The sequence below is a fragment of the Struthio camelus genome, chromosome 1 (assembly GCF_040807025.1).
Source record: "Struthio camelus isolate bStrCam1 chromosome 1, bStrCam1.hap1, whole genome shotgun sequence".
Classification (NCBI taxonomy): Eukaryota; Metazoa; Chordata; class Aves; order Struthioniformes; family Struthionidae; genus Struthio; species Struthio camelus.
The window spans coordinates 68528643-68549222 of NC_090942.1; the positions used below are offsets into that span (position 1 = coordinate 68528643).

General features: G+C 47.7%; 1 protein-coding gene across 7 annotated transcripts; it reads left to right on the forward strand.

Annotated features, from left to right (window-relative positions):
• The first annotated feature begins 585 nt into the window (after positions 1 to 585).
• Positions 586 to 20434, forward strand: DDX11 (DEAD/H-box helicase 11). Of its 7 annotated transcripts, none has more exons than XM_068946677.1 (27): positions 586 to 678; positions 864 to 989; positions 1464 to 1727; positions 2095 to 2181; positions 3814 to 3971; positions 5170 to 5212; positions 5809 to 5916; positions 6483 to 6570; positions 7069 to 7274; positions 7931 to 8083; positions 8187 to 8233; positions 9060 to 9139; positions 10420 to 10464; positions 10589 to 10656; positions 11194 to 11232; positions 11707 to 11827; positions 12302 to 12436; positions 12934 to 13046; positions 14485 to 14557; positions 14945 to 15048; positions 15855 to 16004; positions 18048 to 18116; positions 18312 to 18412; positions 18851 to 18935; positions 19557 to 19632; positions 19830 to 19984; positions 20116 to 20432. In XM_068946677.1, exons 1-27 carry the CDS (start codon positions 646 to 648, stop codon positions 20143 to 20145), a joined length of 2757 nt encoding a protein of 918 aa, XP_068802778.1. In that variant the 5' UTR covers positions 586 to 645; the 3' UTR covers positions 20146 to 20432. The 7 variants fall into 7 exon arrangements, 6 of the variants coding, with proteins under 6 accessions (XP_068802778.1, XP_068802789.1, XP_068802761.1 ...); XM_068946668.1 differs by having other exon boundaries at positions 628 to 678; positions 840 to 989; XM_068946688.1 differs by lacking the exon at positions 864 to 989 and having other exon boundaries at positions 595 to 678; positions 20116 to 20434.
• The last annotated feature ends 146 nt before the right edge of the window (positions 20435 to 20580 follow it).

A 20580-nucleotide genomic window follows, 5' to 3' on the forward strand; every position in this document is an offset into this window, starting at 1 on the left:
CCTGCCCCGGTGTGTGATAGAGAGGGGGAGCGATGCTGTCAAATGGGGGTCAGGCCCGCGCGGTGTTTGGCGGGGCGAGGAGCTCGCGCCCGGGGAGCCGCGGCGCGGGGGGCCGACTGGCCTCGCCTCCGCGACCCAGGGCCTGGTCTGCGCAAGTCCAGCGCAGAGCGAGTCGCCCTTCGTGGCTTCGGTACCAGGTGATGACTCGTGATAGCTGAACGAAGAGAAGAGATGTCTAGAGGAAGACGCCAGGAACGGCACCGGGGGGGTTTTTTTAATGAAGGCAGGTTTGAAGAACGGGGACTTAAGGCTACCAAGAAAGAACAGCGCAAGTTGGTAACAGCTGCCACGGCTGTGTTCCTCGGCGGAAGGACGGGGCAGCTCGCGGAGGCCGCGGCCGGCTGGCACCGCGCACGCGCCACGGAAGGGCGCGGCCCCGAGCACGAGCGCCGCGCGCGAGCGGCCGCCAACGCCACCGGCGCCGGCGACTCCCACACTCGCCGCGGCCCCGCCCCGCCCCTGTCGCCGGGGAGGCGCCAGCTCTCCGCGCCGCAGCTGACGTCGCGGCGGCGTCACAGCGGGAGGGGCGGGGCTTCTCGGGCGCTCTGTTCGAAGCGGGGCCTTGTGGCGGCGGTGGCGCGCGAGATGGAAGGCGGGCCGGCGGCGGTGGGCGCGGAGGTGGGCGCGCGGGGGGCGGCGGTTGGCGCTGAGGCGGGCGGGCGGGCGCGCGCGGGGGGCGGCGGTTGGCGCTGAGGCGGGCGGGCGGGCGGGGGGCGGCGGTTGGCGCTGAGGCGGGTGGCGCCCGGTGCCGGGCTCACGCGCGGCCCGTGTGCCCGCAGGCGGCGGGCGGCGGCGCCGCGCAGAGGCCGGGCCCGGCCCGCTTCCCGTTCCCCTACACGCCCTACCTCATCCAAGAGCGGTTCATGGCCGCGCTGTACAGCGTGCTGGAAGCCGGCCAGGTCGGGATCTTCGAGAGCCCCACGGGCACGGTGAGACAGTGCGGCGGGGCCAGGGAGGGGTGGCGCGGCTTTAGGGAGCCGGTCCCGGCAGGGCGGTCAGGTGGGAGGGGGAAGGAGACCCCTGCTGGGGGGACGGTGGTGCCTGGGAAAAGGGGCCAGGGACCCTGGGGACTCGGCTGCCTCACAAAGGGTGAGCCCACGGTTCCGGCCTGGAGGCACTTTGGCCACCTCTGTGGTGCTAGTGGCAGGACTCTGCTGGCATTGGTGTGCACCGCCTGCCCCTGACAGGTGCAAGGGGAAAAACAGAAAGAAGGCAATTACAAGGGAAATGCCAAATAGTAAGTGTGAAATTTCCTATATCTGAGCACATGGAAGTGGCTTGATCCTGCTGAGCTGGAACTGTCAACATGTGGGTCTCCTCTTTGGAGCAGCATTGCTGCTTGACTGTCAGTGACACCAATGCTTCAGCTATGTGTGGCTTGTCTTGTTTGTTTTCAATGACAGGGAAAATCTTTAAGTCTTATCTGTGGAGCCCTCTCCTGGCTCAGAGACTTTGAGGAAAAAAAGAAGCAGGAGGAGGCCCGACTTCTAGCACTTGAGCACAATGGACAGGAGGAGAAGAAGCTGCTGACTTCAGATGAGTCCCTTCAGAAGGGGACTTCGGATGACCCCGGGCATCCAGATAGGAAAAGCTCAGCCAGGGAACCAGACTGGATCACTGCGTTTGTGCAGAAGAAAGAAGAACGGGAAATGGTGGACAGACTAAAGGTTGAGAAATGCTCCTTTGTAGAGGAAGGGGAAAGTAGCAAGGTGTGAGGATCAGAATGGGTGGTACCATGGGTGGTAATTGGAGAAACAAGTGATGCAGTCTTCGGTGGTCGTGGTCCTATTTCAAAGCACTTTGTTCCAGATAAGAAGGATGAAGCATTGCTGTGCGGATGGCATAAGATAGGAAACTACTTGCTCCAAACTTAGGAATGTAGAGTAGGAATGCACTCAAGGAGAAAGGGACTGCATACTGACAATTTTGATTCAGATGCATTTTTTTTGTATCTCCGGGGTACTAGAAGGTAATTATACCTGAGTTTTACAGCTCAACCCCTTTCATCCTTCCTTCACTTTCCCTTTATTTTAGGAAGAGCAGATCAGGAGGAAAAATCGAGAAGATCGACTTGAGAAAATTCGCCATAATGTGCAGTTAAAATATGCAGCAAAGAGAAAAGTGAGTTGTCTTACAAAGCTTAGAAGTTTCTCTATTGGTTATATCACGTCTTTTCATTCTTGCATGCACAACTTGACTCTGAATTTTCTAAGTGGAATCGGATGAGCTCCCCATATGCTTGGGAGGCTCTTTGCATTAGACTGCTGAACTGGCCATCCCAAATTTCTGGTTGGATTCTTTTTTTAAAGTACAAATGCGAAAAACAATTTGGGTGTAGAGAATTTCCTGCGACTGCACTTGTGTATTCACATGGAGAGGGGATGCATTCTGATAGCCTTCCATCCCTTTGCTTTTCTTTCAAAAGCTTTGATACTTAGTTTCTTTGAAAGCTAGCTGTTCAAAAGCTCTCATGAGCATGTGTGAACACTGATTGTGTACATCCAAAATAAAATCTGTAGAGCTGGGTTCAATTTAAGATCATGGGACCAAAAAAAGTCGGATCAGGCTTTAGTTGTGCTTTGCTCACCACTAGTGAACAATTGTATTTGTTTACTTTCATGGAGAATGTGATTGTATTGTTCAGAAAATGCTCTTTTCTGCATATTCAGTTGGTGTATATTTTTCTGCCATTTAGATGAGTTAACTGGTCACAATACTCTAAGAGCTTTTTGGTAATATGAGTCAAACTTTCCAGAAAAACACACTTCAAGTGCCCAGGCAGGCAGACTTATTAGGCTGTCAGACTATTAGTATCTAGTATGCTCCATTTGAAGTACTGTGTTCAGTTTTGGTCAACTCTTGTCAAAAGCGGATAACAGAAATGGCAAAAGTTCAGAGGTAAATGGCAAATAAAAAATAAATGGAACAAAGAACTTATGTCGCTAAAAAGAGAATGAGAAGCATGAAAATGAGACGCACGATAAAAGGGGAGAAAGCAGATGAGAGAAAATAGTGTAGAGATTTGAAAAAACAAATGATTCATCTGCTGTATAGTGCTTGCTAACTGCCTTTCTTCATAATGACATGCTAAAGGAAGGAATGCTTATTGAAGTTGGAAGGTACTGCTTTCAGACTGAAAACCCCCTCTTCTGTAACAGAACACAGTTAACCATCAAAACTATTCTTTAGTATTTTCATAGAATTTTTGTAGAGGGGTAGATCTGTGTTAGAGTAAGAACCATAGTGTTAGGAAAAGAACCAGCAAGAGAAATCTTGTGCTTCTCAGTTTAAAACAGTTACTGAGTTTATGCTAACCTTCGCCGTGGACAGATTACTTCATTATGTCCTTATCGGTTTTCTTCGTTGTTTTTTTTTTTTTTTTTACATACTGTTTTCCCCAGTCAGTCATCTTTTGTTGGCCTCTTCAAGGAACCGAGTGCTGGATTATGTGTGTGTTATCATTTCAGGAGTTAGGAATTTGGTGGGCCCTTTGCACAAAAGTCCTTGTTTTTTTTTTCTTTCCCTTTCATGTATTTCTATGTGGGCAAACTTTGGCTATTGATATTAGCTGCCTCCTGTGCGGTTGAACAGCTTGATGCATTTGTTTGTCCTGCTGGGGTTTTGCCCATCAGGCCGTTCCCTGTGTTCTGGATGAGGGACTGTGCTGTCTTCTGACCTGTCCATGGCATAAAGTGATGTCAGTGCTACCTCTTATTCTGAATGAGAAATAATGTGATTGTGTGCTCCTTTCAGAGATCTGAGGAGGATGAGACAAAGCGCCTTCTTCGGCTCAGCAAGGAGGTTCTTTCGGACGGGGGAGGAGCAGATGTTCTAGAGCAGCTGGATCACAACGAGGAGGAGCTGATTCTTGCTGAATATGAAAGTGATGAGGAGAAGAAAGTAGTACCTGGGTAAGGACAGGGACTTGAGGGCGTTCCACACCAGTGCAATGCTTTCTGTATTGTGCTTGGCTTCCCTTAATTGTAGGGTTTCCAGGTGTGATTACTTTCTTAGATGTCTCTCTGGGATTCTTTTACTGAGTATTTATCCTCCTGGATCTGAAGTTGGCTCTGTATTGTGCAAATCTGGAGTTTCTTCTCTGTTTGAGCTAGGGAAGGTAGATTTTTGTTGTAGTGCACGCAAACGGGTGAGTTCCAAAGGTGTGTGTTTGGCTGGATCTGCCTTATGTTGACAGCACAGTGACCTGTAGTGTCTTCTGAGAAAGTGCATCTTTCTTAAAATGCATGGCAATGTCCTCCCTTCACCAAGGCTTGGGTCCACAAAGAAGCCCTCTGGCTGCTGGGTAAATAACTTGAGATCAAATTTCATACATTAGAAAAACAAAATGCTCCTCAGGGCATCCAGGGAAGCTCCTGCAGATTAGCATTGACACGTTTTGGTATTCTAAAGGGAGAGATGTTCACATTTCTAAAAACTGAGCTTCAGCATGAAAACCATGTGCATGTGTTTCTCTCTTGTATATGATTTTGTTCCTTTTGCTTTATGCAGAAATCCAGAAGCCATATTTTAGCAGGAAAAGTCAAATACATTTAAAATACAAATTTCCTAATTAGTAACATTATCTAGATGGATCCTGTTGCCTTAAATTGTGAAACACTTATACTGCATATAAATGAAGTAGTTATCAAACATTAAACTGCTGTTGCCTTTGAGGAATTGTATGGCAACTAAACATCTTCCCGAAGCTTGGCTTTATGCAATAGCTTGAGGGTGGTATATTGTCTCTAAGGGAAAAGCTAATAAATAAATAAACAAACACCAAAGAGCAGTATAACACTGATTAGCTCATGCTGGGGGCTCAGGAGCACCAAATTAAAAAAAAAAAAAAAAAAGTATCTTGAAGTTCCTGAACACAGTCCTACAGACATTTGTATTTTTAAAGAACAAGGCTTGACTTGATCATGCATACTTGCACTATTCTTATAAACTCAATTTTACTTTTAGCTCATGTGTTAAGATCTCAGGTTGTTCTTGAGACGATACAGCCATCTCTTTTGAGATTGCTATCTTGTGGTAGAGCATCACTCGATACCAGCTCTCAGTGACCTGATGAAAGGAAACTCTTTGGGCTTTTCTTTCTTTTCCTAGGCTGGAGGAAGATGATGATGTGGAAGAAGAGCATGTTACTAAGGTGAGATGAGGAGGGCAGATGGTGGCACACAGAACAGTGTATCAGTGTATGTGTGAGTAGAATCATGGCTTCCTTGCACCCTTCCCGGAGTAATACAGTACAGAGGGATTTAGAAACTAACTAAAACTAACCAATAATTGTCAAGTTTGTTGATAATAGCAACCAGTACTGCTGCCATTATCTCCTTTTGAACTACACTGGCTGCCCAAGCAGCTCGCTCGGCTAACGCTGCCGAAATTTTGCTGTAACTCGCTGTGAAAGCATAATGCTAGAATTTATTTTTATTTTTATTATTTTAATTATATTATTATTATTATTTTTATTATTCTCCAATGGTGACTCACTGTTGTCATAGGGACTCTGGGAAATTCAGCTGAAACAAAGGCCAGATGCATAGGATTTAACAGGAAGGATAGGGCTGTGGGTCTCAGCAGTTGTAAGGTGACACTCGGACATAGGTCTTCCCTTGTATTTGTGAAGGCTTGAGGAAGGTAACCTGGTTGTAGTGCTTGCCTGCCTCCTTGCAGGACTAGCTGTAGGCAGGGGATTTGGCTTCCACGTTCTTCTCGTCTTCCCTTCGTTTTTCCTCACTGTAGATTTACTACTGTAGCCGCACCCACTCGCAGCTGTCTCAGTTTGTGCATGAGGTGCAGAAAAGTCCTTTTGGCAAAGACACACGACTGGTCTCCTTGGGATCCAGGCAGGTATGTGGTATGTTCACAGGGGAACCAGAGTGCACCTTAACCTGGTATGAAAGTGTTTGCTAGGAGGTGTGTGGGTGTAACAACTCACAAGGCATCTCAGGGATTGACTGAATCTCCATTGAAAACTAAAGCGGTAGTGAGTAATGACACAGATCTGGGTGATGTGCACTCACATCACCCAGCGCTGTGTTTTTGCCATTTATCCTTTGACATAAATTCAAGAGTCTGTCTTCCCTCTAATGTGGAAGATTACAGATTTCTGATTCTCTGGGAAGGTGCTTTGTTCCTTCTCTTAGTATTGCTTCTATGTGCATTTGTTAGAAGCTGTTGGGTGGCAGTGAGCCATCTCAGGGCACCTTTTCTAATTTTTCCTCTTTGTTATTTTTTTGATGGGATTGGAGCATATTCATAGCAGCTAGTATACAATGTCTGACCCATAGACTTTTCCATTTTGAAGTCTAGCCTTAGACTCCTTTAGAGAAATCTTTTATTTTACAGCAAAGGGAGCACAGAGGGCTCTCTCTTTTAAATAACCACCTACTGCTTCCTCTCTTGGCATGTCTAAGAACCTGTGTGTGAATGAGGAGGTGCGCCGCTTGGGGGCTCTCCAACTCATCAATGACCGCTGTATGGAGATGCAGAAGAACAAACATGGTATGAGCACTTTTAGCCTGGGAAAGCAATCACTGATAAAGCTGGTATGAGTGAGAGTCTGGAGACAGTGCTTGCTGCCAATCCGTTTCAGCAAAAGAGTGGCAGGAGCTTGAAAATGATAGGTTGGAGAAGCAGAGCTAGAGGCCATTAGAGCTTTTACTTTTCTTGTCCGTCCAGGCTAGAGGAGATTGACTGAGACTTGTATATTTTTGGAGAGTCTTATGTCAGTCAGGACTTCTGCAGTGGAAGTGGTTGCTGCAACTTAGTACTAGAAATATAGGAAAGTGTCACATGGCTAAATCTAACTGGCAGGAGCAGCGACCACTGCAGGGATGGGAATATTGCTGCTGGATGCTCTTTAAATAGACGATAGGTAAAAAATACATGTGGAAAAGCCTGCTTTGAAATCCATGAGGTTCAGCTGTAAGGATTCAAAGTAGCTGTTTTAGGTTGTTGTATATATGTTGCTCATGGCTTTCTTCTGATTTCTGCTATCAGAAAAGAAAAATGATGGAGAGGAGACGGAGGGGAAGAAGAGACGTGTCAGTCGTACCATATGCCCATTTTACGCCTATGAGCAAATGCAGTTTCTCCGTGATGAAGTCCTAGTGGAAGTGAAAGACATTGAGCAGTTGGTGGCTTTGGGAAAGGAGACGAAAGCTTGCCCGTACTATGGGAGTCGATATGCCATTCCTGCTGCTCAGGTAAGGTGTACATGCTGTTTAGGGGGATTAGTGCCAAGGCCTCCCAAGAATAAACCGATTACCTGCTCCCTCCAGTACTGTTACCCAGTGTTCTGGGTGTTTGTAAGCAGTCTGAATGTTTGCCAGCTCTAGTTTTGCTGAGAGAGCACAGGAAGACAAGAAGTACTCATTTGGAGCTAATAGGGAAGCTCTAAGTCTCTTTCAGTAGTGAGTCAAGCGTTCTGAAGTACCTGAATGGCTCAGATAATTGTGAAGCAGTACTGGCGCATGGGTATAATCTTAGCACTTACTGCTATTCTTCTTACTCCCTCGGTTCTCTGTCAGAAAACATCCTTTCGGTGCTTCAAAGGAGATTAGAAATGTAACCTGCTCTTGTGGTGCTGGACTTTTCTTACCATTATTATTTGAGGGTTGAACAGGATCCCTGTCCGTGTGTAGTTGTAGTACAGTCATTTGCATTCAGATCAACTCCCAGTGTCTCTCTACAAACACAAGCCCCTGTTTCTGCTCCTCCCTTTCCCTCCTAGAATAAGAGCAGATAACTTGACTGACTTCTGCAGGGCCATCTACTATGGGCCTTTTATGAGCAGTTGGTGAGTGCTCTATGTTTGTAAGGATGAGAGTGGGAGTCAGAGTACTGTGAACTTCTCCCGCAGCTGGTGGTGCTGCCCTATCAGATGCTCTTGCATGAGGCCACCAGGAGCGCTGCTGGAGTCAGTCTGAAGGACCAGGTTGTAATCATTGACGAGGCCCACAACCTCATAGACACCATCACTTGTATCCACAGCGCAGAGGTCAGCGGCGCTCAGGTGAGTCATGTTCTGGTCTGTTAACCATGACTGAGCACTACATCTGGCAGAGCACCCTTTTTTGACTCCTCTGTAATGCCAGGTCCTTACTTTGTCCTTGTAGTTGTGCTGTGCCCACTCCCAGCTGCTGCAGTACATGGAACGATACAGGTGAGGATGTCAGATGAAAATAGCACAAGAACAGTGGCAGGCAGCGTGGGTGCCGCAGCTTACATCTCATATCTGCAGGGCCTTTCTTGCTTTTTCCCCAGTAGAAGGTTATTTGCATTAATGCTCTTGCAGATGGGGACCTACTGGCTTCATTATCTCTGTCTAGAACTCATCTTAATCTGGACTCCAGGGGCTGGTATTAAGCAGTGAAAAGAGGCAGTACCCTGGAGATTCTAGCTTTCCCATATCCTCTCAGTTTCTTTCCCAATATTTCCTTCTAATCACTCCTACTTTGTCATACCCAGTTTCAAAAGCTCCAGTCTTTCATGCGTCTCGTGGTCCTTAGCCTTTCGTGTGCTCACTGCCATTATGGCAGAGGTAGTAAGCTCGGAGGAGGAGGAGGAGGAAGCTGTATGTGATTCTTAGCTCTGGCCAGATCTTGCATCTTGTCATCCCTGCAGCAACTGATTATTGTGCTCACTGCTAATACCTTTGAATTTGTGCAGCATTATTGCAACATGGACTTGGCGCATCACTACTGTTAAAATAAACAAACTGTAATTAGTATGTAAGGAGGGAGGTGATGGTGGGAACAGTGAAGCGCCTGGGCTGCAAGGGTGAATGCTCTGGCTTGACTTTTGGCAGGATATTCAGGGGTCTGTGCCCTGTCACAAATTTGGAGAGTGAACCTAGGAGAAGTCATTCTTGGTTCCTGTCTCCCTAAAATGAAGGGAGTTCAGATGCTTATCTCTGCAGCTTAGGAAGCTGTGTGTGAGTTAGTCCCTGAAGATGTTTTGGGATCTGATACCTGACTGTTATTTCATAGGAAACGTCTAAAGGCAAAGAACCTGATGTACATTAAACAGATCCTGTATTTGCTGCAGCAGTTTGTGTCTGTGCTGGGAGGTAAGAAAATGTTCCATCTCTGTGGATGCATTTAGACTCTGAGCTAGTTGGTGTTTCCTCAGCGCACTGTGTCGCAGTTCCTTCTCTGCAGAGGCGTAAGGGATTTGTTGCTCACATATAGGCTTGGACACTAGTAATTTCTTTCCTCAGTCTGGTTTGTACCCTGGAAATGTGGACTGGTGTCTGCCTGAACCCCTATTCTGTTTGATTAGTTGAGGAGCAGAAGATGATGGTGTAAGTTGTTAGCGAGGCAGTTTGCTTCTCTTTCTGTACAGTTCTCAGATGTGATTTGAGTGGGGGGGAGCTGGAGTGCTAGGTGAGGAAAATGGCAGATGTGACAGTAATCAGGGCAGAATAAGAATGGCAGAGAATAAATCTCCTGGATCATCTGGTGGCGAGGCCTCTGCTATGGCAGGCATGCCTCTGCAGAGTGAATCTTTATTGAGTGAAGTCTTTCCTTTGTGGAAAAAACATTACTTTACTGTGTTTTTTAAATCCACAGGCATTCACAGGGCTCCTTTCCTGTAATGCCTTGAGGGGAACCTGTTTTTCGTAAAGAACTTCCTCCTCCCCCAGGGAAAATGCAGCTGTTTGGGGCAGGGGCCTGTTGGTGCTCTCTTTCCTTCTCTCCAATGCACCACTTTTTTTCCTCCTCTGTTCCGGCCAGTCTTCTCTTCCCCACGCCTGGCTAAGTACTTTCATGAGAAAATGCAGCCTGTGTACAGCTTCATGACTGAGGCTGCAAAAATGAGATGTGAGGTGGGTGTTAAACACTAGGACATAAAACACAGTGAGTGGCAGCAGTTAATATTGTTCTGTCTGTCAGGGTCTGGGTGCAGAGCTGTCCTCAGGCTTTCCCTTCTTCCCGATCACCTGCCAGCCTACGCGCCTCCCAGCTCCCTGGTGCTGCATTGAGGAGGGGTGAGGGATGCACTGCGGTCCCCATCCCTTTATCTTTGCAGCATGATGATTATGTAGTGTGTGAGCATTTGTATGCTCCCACCCTACCTGCTGCCTCCTACTACAGAAGGAATGTAGGTGGCACTTCTTAGGATGTAGCAGAATACTTATCCTACACTGTGGGGCTAAGCTGTGGGGGTAAGAAAAACGAACTGAGCAGGAGCTGATGTTTTGTCTGTACAACTACTTTTTCCAGATGTATAGTTGATTCCTGTTTCTGTGCTGGCACAATGCACCTTTCAGCTCAATTGTTAGTCTCTTGCTTAGTTTTAAGACAGACCCAGTGTAAGCTTTCCTTGAGTTGATTTCGTATTTTACAGGTAATGTGAACCAAAATCCTAACTCTCAGGCAGTTTCCCAAACAGGTAAGACTAGAGTTAACACCTAGGATGTTTGGCTATCAGGTAGGAACATGGGTGTGGGCATAGGTGTGGGGCTGCAGACCCAGCAGCTAATTTCTTATTTTTTTCCCCCCCCCGTCTCTTTCAGGGACAGTGCTAAAATCCATCAATGACTTTCTGTTTCAGAGCCAGATTGACAACATCAACCTCTTCAAGGTAGTGCAAATGTTGTCTTCTGCTAGGGCACAAGTGGTGAGTTGCTCAGGGTTATCAGGAAGCCTGTGTGAGATGGGGAAGTAGAGCCTAGGTCCACATGGCAGGATTTGCATTCTGGCAGCTTCTCCCTACTTCCCCAATGTCTAGATCTCCTGCTGCTGTCTAGATAACAGTGCACTAAAGCCGAGTGGATGGCCTTGGGGTAGCAGGGAGCAGCCAATTAAGCATGTATCAATGTAGGGACGGTCTGTAGGCAAAGCAAGACTGTAAAGGTGGAGGGTGAGGAAACTGGACCACTCCAGTAACCTACCTCTCAAACCTCCAAACATGGTATCTTAACACAAAGGGTTTCTACTCCAGAAGCAGTGCCCTTTGTAATAAAAGGTTGTTTGGTCAGGAACGCTCACAAAGAGCCTGGCAGCTGTCCCCAAGAGCTCAGCAAGAACAGCAAGGGATATCCCTGCTGGTCAAAGATCGAGGCAAGGATCGGAGAAGGGATGCTGAAAGCCAATTATTTTTTCTCTCTTCATCTAACAGGTTCAGCGTTACTGTGAGAAGAGCCTCATCAGTAGGAAGGTACTGCTCCTTTGGCTTTGTAGTCAGTAGAGTGTTCAAACGCTGCTCCACATGTTGTGTTAGAAGTGGAAGATGCAGCAGCTTGGGTAGGAGTCTGTCTTCTCCACCCTGCTTTGCAAACAAAATGGTTCCTGCAAAAAGCACTGTATGTTACCTTTCGCTTATGTGCAGAGCAGCACATGGCATGTTAGTGTTGCAGTGAGTGATGATTCTTTGCTGCTTGGCCTCAAACTTGCCAGCCCAGTAGACTGCATGGCATTGGAGGAACAAGCATCAGAGACTTGTTTTGGTTTTCATTCAGCGTGGGGAGAAAAGTAAAGCGGGGAGGCCTGGGCAGTGCTCACAGACTCTGATTTGGATGGTTTCTGAACACCTGTCAGGGAACTTAATTTGTGGCAGGCTAGCAAACTTATTTTTATTCTGTCCAACTCCTGCTGCTTGGTAGTCTTAGTGTTTCTGACTTTGGCTTGGCAGCTTTTTGGGTTTGTGGAGCGATATGGAGCCCCCACAGTTGTGAAGACCAGCAAGGAGAACCAGAAGTTGACTGGTTTGCAGAACTTTCTTCTGAGCCTCCAGCAAGGATCTGATAAAGAGGGTGAGTTCTGACAGCTTCCACTTGTGTGTCTGTGGACAAAGTAAGGATGTGGAAAGTGGGAAGGCAGATCTGAAAAGTGTGAGAGACTGCAGAAGCTGCCCTACACAACTTTTGTAAAATATGTTTGACTAGGTAACTTAAGCAACTGTGTATTTGACTAGATGATCTCCTGAGGTCCTTTCCCACCTGAATGATTATGTGATTCTATGTTTACACTGCACAAACTCAAGCTTTGCAGTGCTGTGACCAACTGGCTCTGGGACCTGAACTACCATAGGGACCCGTATGGCGATACCAGCTACAAAGCCAAATTTTCCTTTTGTTTATTAGCAACGAAACAGAACTTTGTTCCTTACCTGCAAGCGTAGATCTTGTATCGTGTTCCTGGAGAGGGCCCGTCTGTATTTAGTGCTTAGTCCCTGCCTTTGAAAATGTGGCCTAGGTTGCCTACTTCTTCTCTCTTCTGGCTCGCAGGTGCTCTTCAGAGCCTTCCTGTGGAGACTGAGAGTGACCAGCTCCGAAGTGCCTCTCCGCTGATGCAGATTGAAGGATTTCTCTCAGCCCTGACGAATGCAAACCAAGATGGCCGAGTCATTCTCAACAAGCAAGGTACTGGAATGGGAAAGCTGAGGTGACAAGACTCACGAGCAGAGCACTTCGCTGATGGTGAGGCAGGTGATCCTGATTCTGTGAGGGTCTGCAGCCCTGCCAATATACTCAGCAGGTCTGTGGTTCCAGCTGGCAGGCTCAGCCTGTGTGAGGAGTCTCGTGAACCCAAAGGAAGCCTTTACAAGGGCATTGGGGCTAGGAATCAAAAGTTGCAGAGATCTTCTCCCACTTTGGGTGTGGATTTTTGTCTTGCAACTTATACTGCACCTCTACAGCTCCAGGAAGGTTAGGAAGCTAAATAATAGCTTCCTAAAAAAGCTTCCAGGTCAGTATTGCCTACCATCACCCCTGGCAGTGTTTGAACAGCAAGTCCTGGTTTTGAGAGGCATGGATCTGCCTGAGTGCCCAAGGAGGCAGGAGGGGAACCTCTCATATCCCTCGTGTCCCAGACTGAGTGTCTCAGTTGGCTCCTGATACTTTCTCTCTCCTTTTCCCAGGCACTGTTGGTCAGAGCAGCCTCAAATTCCTCTTGCTGAATCCAGCTGTACACTTTGCCAAGGTGGTGAAAGAGTGCCGAGCTGTGATCATTGCTGGGGGCACCATGCAGCCGGTGAGGGATTACGGATGTTACTCTTAAGCTCTTAGGAGGTCTCTGTCACTGCAAGCAAGCGTAGAAAGACAGCGGGTTGGCCCCTGCTGGGACATGCTTTTCCACCCAGTTCCTATGGCATGCATGGGGAAAAGACCTCTCTTATCTACCCTCTTATCTTCTTGGTGTGGTTTCCCTGTATGAGGTGTCACCCTGCCTATTTGTGCAAAAGCTGTAGATACAAGGGCAGCCTTGTGGTCAGCCTGCTGGTCCTCAAGGCTATGGTACAGGCTGAAGCAGTTTCTTGAGCTCACAGGTTGGGACTGGCACTGACCTTTTAAAGGGATAGGGATCCCACAGGGACCATGCCGTAGGGAATCTTTCAGAAGAATCAAGACTCCGGAGTTGCCATGGTGCTAGGATCTCTCTCTTCAATTTACAGCCCATTGCTTTTGAATAAAGGGCCTAAGAGAGAGTGTGTTCCTGTTATGTAGATGCTGTAGGGGTGTGTCAGATATTCCAGTTAGTTACATTTATGCAGTTCAGCCGTTCTTGTTTCTGGAGAGGAACGCCCTGAATCTCCTCTTTGCTCTTGTAGAGACAAGTGAGGGAAGGACAGTAGTGCAAAGTGCAGGACCTGAGTGCAGTAGTGGCGTTCTTTTTTTCGGAAGACCACTGTTCCCACTTTGAACCTTTCAGACTGCAGCCCAGGAGAGAGAATGTAATTGCAATCCAAGATGTGCTCTGTACAGTATTTAGACGACCTGGTTATGGGTTTTTGGGCCTAGGAAGGTCTGAAATTGGAGTGTGATGGGCCAAGAGAGGATGGATTCTAGGCAGGAGACCTGCCCCACGCAGCAGGACCACAGCAAGGCTCAAGGGCTCTAAAAAATCAACCTCTTCCTGCATTCACGCTGCCTCTTCTGCTTGGACCAGCTTGAAGGTCCGTGCCAGGCATTTGGCCTTACCTCAGCAGCAGGGAGCAATGCTGTGGTGCAGGGGGTCCCTGCTCCCCCAAGAGCAGACCATGTTGCTGGCTGAGCTGTGCTTCTGCCTGGGCAGCACCACGGAGGTGGGCGGCAGGGGGATGTGTCTACTCCACACCCAGTGTGGGTGCTGAGGCACGGCCACCCACTGCTCCACATTGCCGCCGGGCTGGAGCTCAGGGCTGGACAGTTGTGCCAGCCGTGGGACCACCAAGGTAGACAAGCCCTGTGCTTGGCAGCAGCTTCAGGCCACGGCTGACCTTGCAGGATTTCCACACCTCTTTCTCCTGTGTGCCCTGGTCTCCAGCACGCCACCTACCCCTGGACTGCATGCCTATCACCTTGACGTTTTTTCTCATTGTGAGGCAGAGAGCCCATCTGCTCTGCTTCCGTTGGTGCCACCAGCCCACTGTACTGAGCTGACCACCTTTCCACCACTGCTGCTCTAACTCATCTCGGCTTGTGGTTGATAGGTGGCTGACTTCCGAGAGCAGTTGCTGTCCTGTGCTGGGGTGGACCCTGCACGAATTGTGGAGTTCTCTTGTGGTGAGTGTGCTGGGGTGGGGGAAGGAGGGGGTCATAATCTTGCTGTGTGGGGACTGAGTGTTGCTGTGGATGTTTGGTGCCGTTTTGTCAGCAGTCTCTCAGCAACATGGCATCTTTCCTAGAAATCACGGCAGCAAAGGGGTGCTAGTTCCCTTCCAATCTAAGCTTCCGCAGTGATCTCAGCCAGTATCGGCAGGCAGTGTGCCTTGCTTTCTTGCAAGGGGCTCAGAAAATAAGTTATGAGCAGCTGAGTGCTGAGGGGCTTGTGCACTCTGGCTTAGCTTGGCAAACGTGCTTGAGTCACTGCGCACAGATGAAGCTGTTCAGCTAGCTGGGTTTGTGCACGTAGCAGTGATGCTGACTCCCACTCCTCATTTTTGCCTCCAGGTCACGTGATTCCTCCAGAAAACATTTTACCCATAATCCTCTGCACTGGTCCGTCCAACCAGCAGCTAGAGTTCACCTACCAGACGAGAGACCTGCCCCAAATGGTAAGGCTTCCCTTTGTTCTCTTCCTTGGTATCTCTTCTTTGTTTCACTTGCTGATGTTTCATAGGACACTTCCATGTTCTGTATCTGAAAGGTGCGCTGATCAAAAGCCATGGGAGAGGCAATCTGTGGGAGTTGGGGCAGGCATGTTGCCAAGTGATTGGGAAAGAAGAGCAGCAAAAGGGATTTTGAGCTGCCTGCTCGGAGGTTGCTATTGCAGACTAGGGAGACTAGCATCTCCTGTTTGCCTGTACTGAGATCTTGCAGCCTGTGTGTGCCGGCTATCAGAAAGAGATCCCTGACTGCTTCATGGTTTGAAGGGAGCTCAATGACTGTGCAGCATGGCAGCCCTGCGGAGTGCAGCCCACCCAGACGAGACAGGTGGCAGATGTTTCTGCACACTTTTCTTCATTGCTCTGTTCTTCCTGAGGTGGGCCAGTAAGGATCTAACACTGGACACTAGGTCTGCTCTGCCTCTATCTCCACCAGATGTTGAGAGCAAACTAGCACATCTGTTCTAGTGTGACAACTCCCATCCGTTAGGCAACAGATGTAATCATTCCTTCCCTGAGCGACCACTGCTTCACAATGGTCATGGAGACTGTGGCTTAGGAGAGGTCAAGCAGTGAATGGCTTTTTGGTGATTCCCAGCTCCCCTAGAGAGCCCTCTTAGACCATGCACGTCTCCCACATCCTTTCTTCCCCCAAGGCATGACTTAGGGAAGAGGTGTTCCTGACACTGTCCTCAGAATTGAAGCAGCATTAGGTGGAGCTCCTGTCAGCTGCAGTGTGCTCGTCTCTCTTGCAGATGGATGAGACGGGCCGAATCCTTTGCAACGTGTGCAACGTGGTCCCAGGGGGTGTGGTGTGCTTCTTCCCTTCCTATGAGTATGAGAAGCAGGTGTATGCGCACTGGGAAAAGACGGGGCTGCTCACCCGCCTGGCAACTAAAAAGAAGGTAATTGTGCAGCCATGGGCAGTTGGTACTTTAAATGGAGGTTTCAAAAGTCAAACAATTATCTATGCATTACAGGCCTCTCTCGCTGAGTTGTTCTCATACTCTGCACAGCAGAGCAGAGCGGATGTTTATCTAGCCAATCCCTCCAGTAATGAATAAATGATACTTCCCGGGCAGCTGACCACTGAGCTGGGATCTAAATTAGATTAAATGCTGCTACAGGTTCTGTAAGTGCACAGACTGTGTAGAGGCCGTGGAGGGAGACAACCCTCCCTTTCCACAGCTTGCAGGTTTGTTCCCCTGTGGCTGGGGCTGTGAGGCTGGAGTGTTCAGGTTGGGCTCTTATAAGGAATTTTCCCAGGCTCAGCTGTGTATCCCTTGAACACAGAATAGCACAACTAAGGGCTAGACAGGATTGTACTAACCTGCAGTTCATAGGACAGATGGCTTTTTCCAGTGAAAGTGCAGAGCTGAGAACTGAAAGACGAGCACTCTGATCTTGCCTGTGGTCTGTGCCACAGGCTGCCTGTATGACCTTGACTGAGGTGTTTGACCCTTCTGCCTCTTCGGCAAGGTGGCAGCAGTGACTCCTGTGTATGTTGGGAAACATTAAATGGGGAGATCCCTGCACATATGAAACCTTTCTAATGACTGTCACAAGTATTTGAAGGTTGGATATTGAGGTTTTTGCAGCCTGGTTGTCTTGGGCAGATCTTGGATCATGTGCCAGAAAAAAAGAATTACAGATACTATAGCTGTGACTTCTGTTTACCAGAAGCTAAATAACTTACCACGTGGCTTTGGAAAGCAGAGTCCCAGATATTTCACAGCCTTGGTGCTGGCATTCTGGCACATGGATCTGCCTGTTGGTTTTCTTGGTGGAAGCACCACAGTTCAGCCTTTCTGTGTATTTGTACAACTAACGTTCATAGTGCTTTTCAGGTACGTTCCGTCAGGGTCGTAATGGTCTGGCTAACATCTCCCAAGGGCTTGTGCCACATCCATGCTACTTGCTATACTTTTCATTACTGATTTGTTCTTGTTTGGCCTTTGCAGTCTCCAGAAAATTGGATATGTGTTAGCAAAGCCATTGGTAGAAGTGCAGCAAGTGGGACTTTCAGCTGCCTACACACAAGATCATATAATAGAAGAGGGAGGTTAAAGTCTTTCCTGAGGTGGCTGTGGTGAGATCACACTGAAATTTATATATAAATTACACAGGGAGGATTCATTTAAACCAGAGGCTTCAATAGCTACTGTTTAATAAGTTAAATAGCCTTGCTTACATTTGTACTTACCAGTTATTTTTTTCTGAAAGATTGATTCTGGCTGGTAAAAACTCATAGTGCTTCTTGCTAACCAAAAGGAAACACGTCTCTTGGGTTCTTTATTGTCATAAGTAAGACAGATGTTGCACTTTTTGTTTACTAGAAAAAAAAAAATTGTGATTTAGGTCAAGATGCAGCACCTATCAAAAAGCAGCTCAATTAATTGCAGGGTTTTCAGTAATGTGAAAATTCAGTACTAGGAAATATTACTCAATGTATTTTATTTTTTTAATATAGAAAGCTAATAATTGATTCACTAGGCAAGGGGGATTATTACTTGTAATTAGTTGGTGATTTGAACTGCTTGATTGTCTCACTATCCTCCAAGATCCTGCAGCCAGAGGGTCTCGTCATCCCCCCATATCTTGATTCATAGATGGAGGAGGTAGATCACGCTTTCCTGCCTTCCAGCACTCAGATGATTTTTAACTTCTTACAGAATTGGACAAGTCTGCCTAAGATGAATGGGAATGTTTGCTGCTGTTCCCTTCAGAGCCCAGTGGAAAGGTGTTACAGTGAACATGTAGTGCTTTTCCAGGCTGGAGGGGAAAGGTGCTGGTTAAGTTGTTTCTTCAGGCAATGTGCCCTTGCCCCATCTTACTACCATGCAGTGTTTAATAGCATGTAGTGTTCAATAGCATGGGATTAAAATAATTTGTTTTCTTCACTCTGTTTGCTTCCTGTTGCTGCAACTAACACATTGTGCCTTTGACAGATCTTTCAGGAGCCTAAGAAAGCCAACCAGGTGGAACAGGTGCTCGTGGAATATGCCAAGTGCATAAAGGTAAGCAGAGCTGGCAGTCTGCTGGGAGTGAAGCATCCCAGCTGTGTAGAAGTGTTGCTGAAAAGGGCATTGTAGCTTTTAACAAAGAAACAAGCTTTTAACAAGGAAAGCGGGCTCTCACCCAGGTGTGCCTCTGTTTCTGAAACACCGAAGTTTTCCCAACTCTGGTTTAATGTGTTGGTTCCTCTCTTGCAGCGCTGCAGCCATGTGGGAGGCCAGATGACAGGAGCCCTGCTGTTTTCGGTAGTTGGAGGGAAAATGAGTGAAGGGATCAACTTCTCTGATGACCTGGGAAGGTAAAATAGCTGCTCTTTTTAAGGTGGGCACTCAGCTTGTGGTGCTGTGATTCTGAGCAGGATGGATGAGTCAGTACTCGCATAGATAGAAAATGCTAGGGAGCACATGACTTTGGCTGATGCTTAAACTAATGGGACCAAGTCTGCTAGGTGCTAGGTGTAAAACTCCTGATTAGTGACTTGTCCAGCGTCCTTTTCATGAGGGTAATGCAGTTAGGCTTGCTGTGCTAGATAATTCCTTGTTCTGGCACCCTGAATCCCTCTGCAGCTTTCAGTTCAGTATGTGCGTGTCAAACTGCTGTGCTTTATTGCTGCCTTTGGTTTTCAAGGCTGGCTGTCTTTCAGGGGTGCAGTGACCTCTCTAATTTATCTGTCTATTGGCAAAGCGCTCTAGCATGAGACGTTAATAATAATGCATTCTTCCCTTGCCCCTTGCAGGTGTGTGATTATGGTGGGCATGCCTTACCCCAACATTAAATCTCCAGAGCTCCAGGAAAAAATGACTTGGCTTGACAAAACAATGGTAACAGGGAGGCTTAGGCCTCCGTTTCTTTCACTTTTGCTTTTTGCTAGTAACTGCCCTCCTGGCACAAGAGTCCCAGGGCTGCCTTCAGGGATTCTTTTGACAGAGCTTGCCCATGGTTGGTGGGGCCTGGTTCTTTCACGATGTGGTACCAAAAGCACAGCCTTCTTACGCTGCATGTTCACGGCTGGCCCTGAACACAAGAAACAGCACAGGGCGTTCCTGGGAACTCTGAGCTCCAAGGGGAACAAAAGCCCTTCAGCCCAGAGGAGGCGGCAGGGTGGTGGAGGCTCCATGCTAGGATCGCATCTCCTCTCGGCTCACTTTTCCTCACCCATTGGCCTACCAGCGATGCTATTCCTGTGCAGCTATAAGAGTCAGGGCAGCTGGGGACAAGTGGTCTGCTTTCAAGGCCTTGGGCTGCCTCGTTGTGAATGACTCACAATAAGTTTCCTAACTGCAGCCTCTCTTCTGTTCCTTCTTACCCTCTGCTTTGGGTCTGCTTAGGCATCTGCTCATCCTGCAAGGATAAAAGTTATTTGCCCGAGTTCTTCACTAAAGAAAGAGGACTTCCTAGTTTGATTTACATCTGCCTCATTTTCAGTGTTTTTTCTCTTCTAGCCAAGAGCTGCTGGCCAGGCACCTAGCAGAGTGCTGATTGAAAACCTCTGCATGAAAGCAGTAAACCAGTCAATAGGTAATCATCCTCCCTTAGGCTGGCTGGCATGGGTGGGGGGGGGGGTACAAAATGCAATTGCATTGGAGTAGGAGGGTGGGGAAAAAAAAGGCGGCCTTACCCAATCACTCTACATATAGATGATGAGAACATAAATGTTACTTGCCTGAGAACAAAAACTTAAGTTAGCCAGTTTCATGTGTTTGCACACTGTACAGGGAGAGCCATTCGCCACCAGAGGGACTTTGCAAGCATCCTACTCCTGGATCACAGGTATGCACGCCCTGCCATCTTTAATAAGCTGCCACAGTGGATCAAGGAGAGAACCCAGGTTAAACCTGCCTTTGGATCAGCATTTGCAGAGTTAAGAAAGGTCAGAACTTGTATCTTATGTACTGCTATGGAAATTGTTTCCCGTGTGTTCATTTGTACTTGTCCAAACCCTCAAACCAAGCCCTTTAATCTAGGGCCAGGAACAAACTGTCAGGTTTCTTCTGTTCTTAGTTCCATCGAGGGAAATCAGACACTTCGTGATGGAGACCAGAGAACTGGTTTGTAGGTCAACTCTGTGAGCTACTGCTTCTGAAGAACAGCTGGTTGCTGCTTTTCTGTACCAAAGACTTTGTGAGGCTCTTCGTCTGCCTCCTTTGTGGACGGTTTCTCTTCAGTATCTGAGCACTGTCATGGTGAGACCTGCACCTTCAGCACCATAACCAGGAAGGAAACCGATTGTAGCCCTGACACTGGTGAAGGCAATATCAGGCTCTGATTTGTTGATAGCTGTTCAAGTTTTATTTAAATTGATTAAATATTTTCAACCCAGACACTTATCTGGGGGGCACCATAATTATTTTGACTGAACACATCTCCTTTTTTTCCCTTCAACTAGCAGGCCATTAGCTTGTGTCGCTTTGGATTACACAGTGCAACTAGTGAGACGCAGGCTAGCTGAAGGTGCCCTTCGCCCTA

Excerpts from the sequence above, each read along its gene's own strand:
- DDX11 (XM_068946647.1), top strand. The coding sequence starts at position 646 with ATGGAAGGCGGGCCGGCGGCGGTGGGCGCGGAG. Across the intron at positions 679-839 it reads CGGCGGCGGTGGGCGCGGAG|GCGGCGGGCGGCGGCGCCGC; the intron begins GTGGGCGCGCGG and ends GTGTGCCCGCAG. Across the intron at positions 5,213-5,808 it reads AAGAAGAGCATGTTACTAAG|ATTTACTACTGTAGCCGCAC; the intron begins GTGAGATGAGGA and ends TCCTCACTGTAG.